General features: G+C 36.8%; 1 protein-coding gene across 3 annotated transcripts in view; it reads right to left on the minus strand.

The window, feature by feature from the left end:
* Positions 1–1232: 1232 nt before the first annotated feature.
* gabbr1b (gamma-aminobutyric acid (GABA) B receptor, 1b) overlaps positions 1233–12605 on the minus strand; it is a 105189-nt gene continuing 93816 nt past the window's right edge. For all 3 annotated transcript variants that reach the window (XM_043217550.1, XM_043217549.1, XM_043217551.1), the window contains exons 21-24: positions 11557–11684; positions 8656–8784; positions 7305–7448; positions 1233–5750 (exon numbers count right to left, since the gene is read on the minus strand). In XM_043217550.1, coding sequence (XP_043073485.1) covers positions 5466–5750; positions 7305–7448; positions 8656–8784; positions 11557–11684 — 686 coding nt within the window. In that variant the 3' untranslated portion in view covers positions 1233–5465. The remainder of the gene's footprint in view (positions 5751–7304; positions 7449–8655; positions 8785–11556; positions 11685–12605) is intronic.

A 12605-nucleotide genomic window follows, 5' to 3' on the forward strand; every position in this document is an offset into this window, starting at 1 on the left:
TAAATGGCACTGCAGAGGTTGTTAGGGACTCTAAACATCGTCACACCGAACAGGTAAATGCCTCCGTGGTGTAGTTCGTTCATAGCCTCTTTTTTTTTGTTGAAGCAACCAGGCTGATAAATGAATAACAACATGAATTCTCATTATCCGTACAATATCAATTGGGAAACTTAAAAATATTAAAGTATGAAATTACTTTCAATAGACAACCCCTGCAACAATATTACAGACATGCAAACTTGTACCGTAGTAACACATGGAAGGGAATAATTATGCAACATAAATCTACGTAGCACTGGCCAAAAATGTTTGGTTACACTTTATATAGATAGTCCACTTTAGGCAACTAGATGTCAGCTAACTCTCAGAGTAGACTGTTAGGGTAGGTTTAGGGTTAGTAGAAGAAGTTGTATATTGTGTATCCATCAAAATAAAGTGTAATATTAAGTCTGCTAATGCTCTAATGACTGCTAGTTGACATGTAGTTGCAAAGTTTACTATTGAAGTAAAGTTTTATAATTGAACCATTGATGGAAGTGCTTTTCTTCGTTTCGACAGATAACAAATTATGTTTTTACCTGCTTTCGAAACTCTCCAGTAAACACTGCAATTAATGATCAGAAGTAAACAAATGGGAGAAAATGGTTTTTGAAAGCATGCGCGAGAGTGAGGATTTGGGGGAAAAATGAGAGCGTTGAAGTGCATTATTTATTAGATGTCGTTCATTAAAAAGTGTAGAGTCTTCTTGTCTGGATATTGTAGCAAACAAACAAACAAACACAAAAGCCAGCCCATTGCAGATTTTTTTTTGTGATACCAATATCACACATAAAACACCCAGCGTTGAATTATTTCCCTGAGGAATTAGAAAGAGACAGAAAGTGTCCAGTTAATTCAAACTGATGTACACTGTTTAACTGTAGTGCGGATTTATGCAACAATACTTCTTTGGAAAAAGCATCAAACAACGCTCTAAATATATGTCCAAAGTATAAATGACTCTGGAAGTCCCCTTTGACCATGACCTCCACTGATATGCCATCACATCATATTTCTTTTTATGTCAGGTTTCTCATAGTCATACAACTTCATACGAAGTTGACTTCGGTGATACAAAACCACGAACTATACGCTGTATCTGAGGGCTTATAAAGCAATCGCAATTATAAAGTAGCTTCTGTAAGTGCAGCGTGACTCATCAAACGCAAAAAAAACACTAAAGAGATGAAGAGTTTAAAAAAATGTAGCAAAAACTACATTTATTTCACCATAGACACCAGTCCAATAGCGTTGTACAGAATCTATCATAGTACAAATACAAATATATTTTCAATACCACATACGAATACCTTTGACTTTATATACTTCATACTTTGTGCAAGAGAATACATTTATCATGTACATTTAGCATTTACACAATTAACATTTGTGCATATCATCACTATCATGATTATTATTGAACCACCATTTGACAAGAAATGATGAATAAAATATTACAGTAGGCCGATAATAAACACCATGGTGGGGTTTGTCCTCGTGTTCACGACATCCTCCCCAGGATTCCTGGAGAGTCATCTTGGATCAGTGTAAATCATCAGAGCACCATTTAGCCAATCACAAGCGCTTATGACAAACCAATTGGATGACATCACAATGCAGTTCGATCTCTATCTGTGTTCAGAATGGAATGCTAGCATACCGTAACACAGTATATATAGTACAATACTGCCAGTGTATACTGTATTCTGTCTCATTTTCCATCAAACTGTAAATTGCATCCAGTTATCATTTGATAAAATACAGTTGATATGCATTTTATAAGGCCTAGTTAAAAAATGTGGCTAAAAAGTAACTTTTGGGTGCTTAATATTATTTAATGCTGGTTTATAATGCAAACGCGACTTTATTGGTTCTGGGAGTATTTCTTCAAATACATTTTTCTATAGTGAGTTAAAAAAGTATTATTTTAAAGCCATGAACCAAACCAACCAGCTACGAGATGAATCACAAAATTTTTCAACAATATAAAAAAGTATTAGAAAATTGGACAAAAAGACAAAGGTACAACAATGGGAAAGAACTACAATCCCATGAAGCATTGCAAATGACAAATGCGACAAAAGCGAGAAATATAGACTGTTGATATAGAAACAATATATTTCTTTTATTGCAAAATGTGCATATTATGCATACAAACATATAAGCAGTTTAACAGTGCAGGGAAACCGACTCTAAATCATTTGCAGAGCTTCATGAGATTTTTTGTAATTTTCTGATTGGTAGAGATTCTCAGAATTATGGGTAATGTAGGTTTTCACGAGGAATTCCACTTTTAAGCATGACTACAAGAAAAAATGGTTTTAAATTTGGGCTTCATATTCACATTATGGCTTCAATAAAAGACGATCAACCTCGTAGCTCAGAGTAAGTTACTATTAAACAACTGCTTTCCCTATAAAGAGAATGACCAGGATTTTTACTTTGTTTCAATCCGTCGCGGTTTGAGAGATTTCATTGCCTCGTACTGCACCCATACATACTATACACTACACTAAGGGTAGTATACTAGCGTGCGATTCCAAACACAGCCTATATATGTTTTAGAAAACCAGCAGCAACATTCCAAATATTATGAGGTATTAACAGTTCTCAAAAATAGTGAGCAATGTGCTATTGTCATAAGCACTTATGAATAGACAAATGACTCTCATAGTCCCTGTAGGGTTTTTCTTTCTGTACATCACATCCCTCCAAATGAGAGAGGGACTTTGCCACCTCAAAGGAGGAAATGAGGCAGACGACACAAACCATTTATAGTCCAGCTGAAACAAAGCAAACTTTGCTATACAGGCCTGCCGATGAATCCACAGCGAGATAAAGCAAGAGTTGAGGAGGGTCAAACAAACGCACAGCTGTGGGAAAAGCTGCCATTGAAGACTGTCATTTAGGGGGCGCTGCAGACAGGACACTGGTTGTTTTATTCATGACGAGGAGACAAAGAATCGGGTTTAGAAATCATGTTCTGTACTGTACAGTAAGGTTTCATTTTTTCGAATAAACCAGGAACGTAACGTGGTTTAAGCAGCTGACGAGCGTGTGAATGTGCACGACCAGGTAAAGTACCGTACTGCACGCTCAACTAATCTCAGCTAACCTCTTTTCACTGCCGTGTACCAAACACACGATAAAAATGGTTCCACGATGCACTTTTAATGTTATCTGCATTGCAAAGTAGCAGCATCCTGTGATGCTGTCAATATGGCAGGTACCATTTAGAAGCAAAATGCATTACGTTGCTGGAAGATTCAATCTGTGGCTTTCAGTGACAAGGGGGATCTAATAAAAACAAAACCCCCAAATCTGTGATGAAATTACGTCTCCTCTGTACAAAGACTTCAAACGCCTTCAACAGCTTGTGACTGTTAATATATTATCCCAGCATGCTCTGGGAGAAAAGCTGGCTATAAGCAAACCAACATCATTTCATTACATCATTGCAGCTTATTGCGAAGCTAGTTTTTTTTTGATAAAGAAATTATGAGTGATTTTTGTCCATGCAAAAATCACATTAAAATGGCAGGATGTTGCTATGAAGTTGCTAAGGTATTCCGGTGGGTTTCTTACAAAAGTGTCCTTCCATCAGTGGAGATTTATGGGATTTTTACACCTGCCTGCTGAAAATCACAAGTCTATAGAGCAATAGCACACTTCTCTTCGGCAAACTAGATGATCTGAGGTATCACATCTGTGATGTAAGACAGGAATCCCTTAAAAGTGAGTTTCAAATGAGATAATGGGCTAAAAAAACAGGAAATTATAAATCGGTTGTTCATTGGTCACAAGACATTTCATAATACTGTCAGCTGTGAAAGAATGTTTATGAGTTCATGTTGAAAATTTGAAAATCGGTTGATAAACAACATGATATGAAGTAGTCAGAAGTCAAACGCAGTTCAAGTATGACACCAGCAACACTAAGATCAAGGGTTCGACTCCCAGGGAACACATACTGATAAAATGTAAACTTTAGACGCACTGTAAAATGCACTGGATAAAAGCATCTGCCAGATGAATAAATGTAAATGTAAAAAATGTTCCATGTTGTTACCACACTGACTCACGATTGCATATTAAGCACCTGGCAGACTGTAATGAAAACGGCAACGGCAATCTTCACTATATGGTACATATTGCAACAGATATATTGCAGTTCAGTATGTCATGATATCAAAATGTGATTGACACCGCACAAAATATGTGTGTGAACACAAAGCAGTTTCAGAGTTCAGATTTTAAGGGTTAGGTCATGAATTACTCACCCGCGCAAACTCACAAGACTTTCATTCATCTACGGAACACAAAATAAAATACTTTAACGAAATCTGAGAGATTTCTGACCCTCCATAAACAGCGAGGGAACCAACATTTTCAAAGCCCCGAAAGAATGTAAAGACATTGTTAAAATAGTCCATGAGACATGGATTAATGAAGGACCTACAGGTAGGTGGGTAATTAATGACGTGAATACGTTTTCATTTTTGGGTGAACTTCCCCTTTAAGGCCTTGACACACCAAACCAAACTAGCAGCAGTGAAAGTTGACTGTTGTTGCCGTTTGGACCTAAAAGCAGCCAGCAGGTACATTCTGTGCCTACATGAGAGAAAGTGACCCCATGTATCAATAGTCTGTATTCGTCATTCAGAAAGGGAAACCAGAACTAAGACTGCATATATACAATCCATAAAGCCATTTCAGATATGAATCATGGTTTTCTTTAATTCCAGAGAATATTTAGTTATTGGATATTCAGTCTTGATTTCTTTGCTTGCAGTCATGCCTTTCGCTTTTTTTCTCATGCACTTGTTTGTTAAAGCGAACAGCCAATCAGAGCTCAACATGCTCAACAGGCCAAAAAGCCACCGACGGTGTCTAACTAGCGCCAATGGTGCTGAACACACACCGAAAAAACAATCAGATACGATGGCCCGATGTTTGGTGTGTCATGGCTTATATTCATTCATCCTGATTGAACTGTAGGAAATATGAACAAAACAAAAGCACAAACGTATTGAAAAATTGTGGTATTGCAATCGAAAAAATAGTATTTTAAGGGAATAACGATGTTTTTGTTTGGACATTTTTAGCATGTCATCATTCGTCCGCAATTTTCCGAGTCAAAATCAGCTGAGGATTACTCATTTGAACGACGAAATGGTTGATAGCATGTGTGACGTTCAAATACGGTGACACATCGAGTGATGCAATCAAAACCAGATTCTCACGCCTCCTGTGTATGACCTCCCATGAGTCACAGCAAGTGTCGGAAACAAAAGAAAAAAAAAACAAGGCCGTCTGCTGGGCGGAGATGGGGAAAACTGTGGGCCGCGAATCAAGGTAGCTTGTTTTTCTCCCTCCCCTTTCAGTTCGCCGCACACCGCTTGTGTTCGACCCCGCGTCCTCCAGACTCACTTGTAGAGGAGCTGCAGTCGGCCGGGGTGGCAGTTGTTGCGGTTGATCTTGCCGTCTGGCTGGTAGAGGGTGGAGGAGTTGGAGAAGGTGGGAGGGAGGGAGTGGTTGTCGGAGGCAGGGAGGGGGTATCCTGGTGGCGGGAGGAGAGATTTGGGATCGTTCTGAGGAGTGGGGAGAGATGGAGAGCTGTGGTTCTGATTGGAGGAGGTGGGCCGTTTCCTGGAGCGCAGGGCCTGTCGCTCTGACAGCTGGTTTCTCAGCTCTGACACTCGTTCCTCTTTCTGTCGGGAGAAAACACGAGGCCAAATGAGAAACTGGTTTCTGTTGAGCCTTAAAAACATTATCTGTGAACATATATAATAATTAAGTAATTAACAGTGTATGAATGACGCTGAAATCAGTTTCTATTACATGACAGTTAATGCTGAATAACCAACACAATATGCATTTTAGAGGTGGCTAACCTCTAGGTTTAGGAGTAGGTCATTCATGCAAATTCATAAAAAAGTCAGGCTTGCCGGCGCCGGTAGCCTCGTGTAACAACCAGTAAAACTAATGAAACCGGCTCATCCGGGTACTACATCTTGTGTCATCTTGACCGTTAGCAATCATATGTATCGCTCCGCTGTCGCTGACAGTTTAAGGGCTTAAAATGCTTCAAGTTAAAATGGAGGACTTCAACATTAATTCTACCAATGTTTTCAGCAGTGGATAGAAGATTACTTTATTTGCAGAAGGTTTGCTTTTAATTAAAGAGCTAGTAAATTAGTAAAATATTTATTTTGTAATATAACTCAATGTATAAGATCAATGTTTTGTGTCTAATTATTTACTTTTGCGGCAGGAAGCCGTGTAATAAGCGGGATAATTATCTGTTATCACATAATAAAGCCCTTCAGTCTTATATAACTGATGAGCCTGCTGGGCTTTATTCTGCGATAACAAGCTGCTGGAAGTACAGTATACCTTACTTATTTACTCCTTTGTATATAGACATTTTTCTCATCTTTCTTCTTTAAACAAGCTCATTACTGTCAAAGCGATGCCACAAAAACACATTGTTTTCAGATAGCTTCTAAAATGATTTTTGACATTACATTTGGAATCCATAAAATCTATTGATCGTTTACTGCTCAAGTCTATGGATAATAAACTACAAATTTTAGTCCATTAATTCTATTGTAGAAATACTTTTTTGCCATGTGAAATGGCAATTCTGTATTAGTAATATCAGCTTATATATATATATATATATATATATATATAGATATATATAAGAGATATAAGATAGAGAGAGAGAGAGAGAGAGAGAGAGAGTAAACAATATATTTGGGAAAGCCATATATTAAAATGTTGATGATTTTCACCAGATCTAAAATTTTGTCCACCCACAAAATCTAATTTATCTGATTATTATGTGCATTAATCTGTCTAAATCAGATGTCAGTGTTCAATTTTTAAGGCAGAGACAATCACTGGAAACTGTGTTTGGTGTTTTACTTTCAAATTAAGGCAACCGGGAATGAAAAGGGCATACATTACACCCCTGATCTTTTCAAGAGCATCAGTTATGTACATAGACAATGAAGTGATTTTCCACCATGGTCCATAAAATTACAAAATTAAATGCAATGTATTGTTGAAAACTACACTCACAGCACATATACTTTGATTTTAAATGCTGTTCCTCTAATAACAAGTACAATTCTGCACTGTTACTACTACCCCAATACACACTCACAATAAAATCAAAGTCATTCTCAGCTAGCTTTTGAAATGTGCTCAGTGTGGTGTTTATTAAGAGTGTGCTGGAGAAAGTGAAGGTGACAGCGAACCTCCTGGATGATCTTCTGCAGCTCTTTATTTTCCCTCTCCAGCTGGCGGGATTTCTCTTCATCGTTGTTGTTTGTGGATGAGCCGGTCTTCATGGTCTCCTGCTGGTCCGACTGCCACTCACCACGAGTGATAAGCCTCCGCATCTGCACCAAACACACACACACACACCACATGAGGTATAAGAGCAGGCGAGACTCATGTTGACTGAATATACCACAATATATTCTATGCACTACTTGTTTAAAACAGTATGGGCAAAGGTAAGCAATAGAAAACAATATAAATAATAAAAAAGAACAGAAATTAAACCATAACGTAAGCCATTATGAGTTCAAATAAAATTTGACTATACTTATTGAGTTTACAGAGTTATCTTAGAAATGAAATGAAACTATTTCAAATTGTAATTCAATTTTGCAAATAAGAGCCTTTTTAACGGTTCAATTAAAGAAGAATTATTTAAAAGAGATCAGGTTTAAAATGGTCAATGATATTGCTTGGATTGCTCAATTCATTGTTCGGACAGAAATGGATGGGTAAAGTGCATTGTGGGATACACTGCTGCACACATTTTAGCAAATGCAATATATACTATATGCATTCAGCACAAAAAAAGGTCTGAAGCAGGGTTATTTTAACTAAAACTATTAAAAACTGTTTTGTTATCTGAAATAAAGCTGAAGCAAAATATAAACATTAGACGGAATACTTAATTTGATTCAATTAAATTTAACAGAAATTGAAATGTTGTTTACATTAGTTCTTCAGCATAAGCTTATGTTGAAGAACTAATATTACTAAGTTGAAATGAATGGAAACTGAACTAAAAGTAAACCTAAAACACACTATTTATGTGTGTGTGTGTGTGTGTGTGTGTGTGTGTGTGTGTATAAATGACAAACATAAGTAAAATTACAAAAAATTAAGCTAAATTTACAATGATAACTGAAAATCTAAAAATATAAGTGGATTCAAAATATTAATAAAAACTGTAAAAACACCGATGCTAAAATAGCATGTCTTCTTTCGCTGTGTACACAGCAGCTCTTACTGCTGAACAAAAGTACTTAATGTCTTTACTTTCATCTCGTTCATATTCTCCTGAGATGTGTAATAACACCTGTCTCCTCTGCAGACACTGATTACACCACATCTCCATAACATCGTCACTCAGCGCACTTTAAGATTTCACGAGCAGGCCGCTGAGAGAGATGCATATGTCACACATTTACACGCCTCTTTGATCACTCCTTCCCTTGCTCTAGTTATCCCTCGTTAATATTAATCACTCTAATGCAATATTTACGTTAGTGTTCCTTCTTGTTTTGAGAAAATGATCTTCTGTTGTACCTTGGGGACGAAGAGGACGACCAGAGTGATGTAGACGGAGAAGATGATGGCCAGCGAGGCGAAGGCGAACGAGGCGTCCTGCTTAGATGACAGGATCATGGTGACGGGAGCCGTTATCATACACAGCACCTGAAAGAAAGACAGGATCACATACACAAGTGTCTTTAGCTCTGGATGCTTTTGACCTCCTCACTTCTTCAGTGTGTGTCTACTGACGATGTCCAACACAGTGCTGTTATTGTTAAGTAAAACTATGAAAAATTATTTAAAAATAAAATAATCAAATTCTGTAAAATTAAATAAAATAATGAATTAAATGAGAAATGATACATTCATTTATATTATATATATAAAAAGAGATAATAATAATAATAATAATAATAATAATAATATATATTACATAATGAATTATGTTTTTTTAACAATAAAACATTATATTAATAAATTATATATTCTTAAATACATGTATTGAATTATACATTTATTTATAAACACTTTGTGTTTTTATAAACATGATTTTACAGATATTGTAAAATTGTAGTGATTGTAAACTAAGGTATATACAAATTTCTCAAATTATATTTTTAATTATATTATTTTATTTTTGATTGTAAGTCTGGGTATGGGACAACATTTAGCAATTAAGTAAAAAAAAAGCATATATTCGTAAATGGTTATTCATTCAACACTTAGCAATAAAGTATACGTATAAATGGCTATTAGCAAAATGAAAGGAAAAAAAAAACATGATAATATATTTACAAGATCGTTTATAATGTGCTCATATAAAAAAACTACCAAAAAAACGGCTTTCTTCTGAAGGCAGAGAAGAGGAGAGCTGAAGCCAGGAGAGAAAGAAGCATGAATCGATAAATATTGATCATCAGTCAGTCATTTCTCACAAAACCAGTAAAATCTTATCCAGGCTAACAAAAAGAAAATGTTGTCTGGCATCAAAAGAGGTGATTTTTTTTTTTTGCAGGGTCATTAGTTATTTGGACAGGGCAAAAAGTGCAAAGCGGTCTCTCTACATTAAAGCGGTTTACAGCTGGACTCTCAGCAGTGGCCTAGGACTTTTACAGAGCCCATCTGAATCACTCCATGACAGAGCAGTGATGAGGAATGAATACCTGAACCATTGTAGCTTAAAATGCACGGCCATGCTATATAATGCAAACAGTACGTGAATCCTGAATGGAAAAGAGAAGCAAGCCCATTTTTTAAAAATCTTTCTTTCGTTTTCGGCAGAAGAATGACAGTCATATGGCTTTGAAACAACACGAGGGAGAGTAAATGATGCTAGGATTTACAGTATGTCACTATCTAGTCATGCTCAGACCCATATGACCCTCAATTCTGCTGAACACGAAAGAAGAAATGTCAACACATACTGTCAGTTAAAGAGATGGTACACCCCACATTTAGTTTTACTCATGCTCAAGTTGTTTTTTACTCTTCTGTTAAACAAAAAAACCAAAAATATTTTGTGTAGGAGTGTAAGAACTTGTAGGAAATAAATGCTATGGAAGTTAAGTGTTCAAAATATCTTCTGAAGCAACTCGCGTAAAAGAATTTTCATTTTTTGGTGAATTACTAGCATGATAAAACATTCTAACATTAAGTGAGGAAAAAAACTAAGCTGACTTATTTCATCAGGTTTATTGTTGTGTGCACTATTATTATAATCTCACATGTTTATTATGAGCATATACGTATTTTTGGCCTAAAAAAATATATATATATATATATATATATATATATATATATATATATATACATATTGTATGAAATGAAAATGAAACCAAATAAATGATATTTCGTAAACCTCCATGCATTGTGTTTCTTGATTCGAGTGTCAAACTGGCCTTCAGAATACGAGTTGAATAAATCTTATCGGTTTGCTGTGAACCGCAGCTCTCTTGTCTTCACTATTGTCCTCCAAACAGCTATAATTAAGTAAAGTGATGGAGTTCGTAATGGCACGGCAGATGGCATCTGAAATCATTTCTTTGGCAGAACGGGCATTTGCTAAGGACCAGGAGTTGGCCAGCGAGAGAGAAAAGATTAAAATGCAAAATTCGGCCCCTTGCTGATCTAAAGTCTCTCCCTCAATTTGAGCTTAAATTGGGTTCAGTGTATAATGGATAATCCTCGGAGGTCGAGATGAAGAGAGACACGCTGCTTCAAATTAAAAGCTTACAATGAAAAAGCCGATGGACAAAAGCTTTGCGCTTTATTTCCAATCGACCTTCGCCACAGAAAACCGACCAGAAGCCTTTATGGCAAATGAAAAGAGATTCCCGTGTATTTATCCTCCACGCTGAACGCGTTATCTAAAGCTGTTTTTTTTGACTCGTGAGCCGGCGCCGAAAACCTAAAGCGGAACAGACGAGATGATGTGCAAAAACAAACAACTTTCAACATTACTGAGGGACCACTTTACTTGAGTTTTCTAACTACTTTAGAGCTCCAGTCCCGTCAAACTGACACGCAAGCTTATTCCCGTTGATGAGGGGGAGCTCTTTTTCCCCCTCGTTCCCTGTCCTCTGGAAACTCAGCGTCCCTGGACAGCATTCGAGATGGCAGGCTCAGACACTTCACTTCCATCAAATCTAGCAGAGCCACACTGAAGGGCTCCAGGCATGTTCTTCCTGCTTATGAGTGTGTTGTGACACACAACAGCTCCAGACGGACGCTGCGTCCAATTCACACGCCAACTCCCAACTAAGCTTGAGCAACGAGAGGAGAAAAACCCCACCGCGGTGCTATTTCAGTCACGTCAGCCGAACAGTTCTACCTTTTAATTGGACGATATTTGGGTGACGACTGACATTTCAAATGTCACCCAAGGCGCTCTTAAAATGTCCAGAGGGATAAGTATAAAAAGACGAACAGACTCACCGAGACGTTGTAGATGGCCATCCCAACAGCTCGATGATCGTTTATTTTTTCAGTGGACACAGATTTGGTTTCGTAAGCCAGAAAAATTCCCAGAAGCAGCAGCAAACCCTTATAGCCATAAACGACACCTAAAAGACAAAACGGAGAGAAAGATAATGAACAGGTTTCCAGACATATCGTCCTTTTCATTGTCCCTTCCCAAAATGTTTCAGAGCTCGCTGCTGATCAGCTGGCTTTGCTTTGCTTAGTTAGGTTAGGTTAGGTTAGTTACTAGTTACTTAGTTATTCTAAAGCTAAGTGAACTTTGACCCCTCCACCTCCACCGCTACTCTACACACAAAACATCCTCAAGACGAGTGCATTCACAAATATCATCAAATCTATTAAACAGGACCGGCCCACGTAGGCTACATCCAAACTCATGTTTTGTTTTTTAGTGTTTGGGTAGTTTTTGTGTAACCCCTTTAACACAGCACTTTAATGAGAACGCACATTGCATTCTCTTTAGTGGCGCCGACTTATTTATTTCGACAAATATAGCTTTGTTTTATTCAATTTATTTAAAAGAAAACAATTTTATTTAATGCAAAGCAAACCAAGGAGCTAGGAGCCACATCGGCCTTTTCACGACGATTAAGGGTGTTATATTTATTTCTAAAATGCCTGCTAAATGAGTTTGAATGTTAGAAATGATGTACAGCTTTAAATGGTATGTAATGCACTGCGAGCTGTAGGGTATTTGATGAAGGCAAGAAAGAAAGAAAGAAAGAAAAAATAAAAACTAAAAATCAGCAGCAACTAAATAAAATATGAATCAAAAATTAATCATTCTTTTTTTAATAAAGCTCAACATTGCATTATTTTGTGTCGCAGTTTGCATCAAAAAGCTTCAATTAAATGTATTTATTCTGCGCTCTGAAAGTGTCCTGTTAATTCTGCTAACTTTATTAGGTTACTAAAACTAAAATTAAAACGGAAACAAAAAACTATAGGCTACAACACTGTTCACAAATTAAATCTAAACTAAAATCTAAATATTTATAAAATTT

This window comes from Puntigrus tetrazona, chromosome 19 (assembly GCF_018831695.1).
Source record: "Puntigrus tetrazona isolate hp1 chromosome 19, ASM1883169v1, whole genome shotgun sequence".
Lineage (NCBI taxonomy): Eukaryota > Metazoa > Chordata > Actinopteri > Cypriniformes > Cyprinidae > Puntigrus > Puntigrus tetrazona.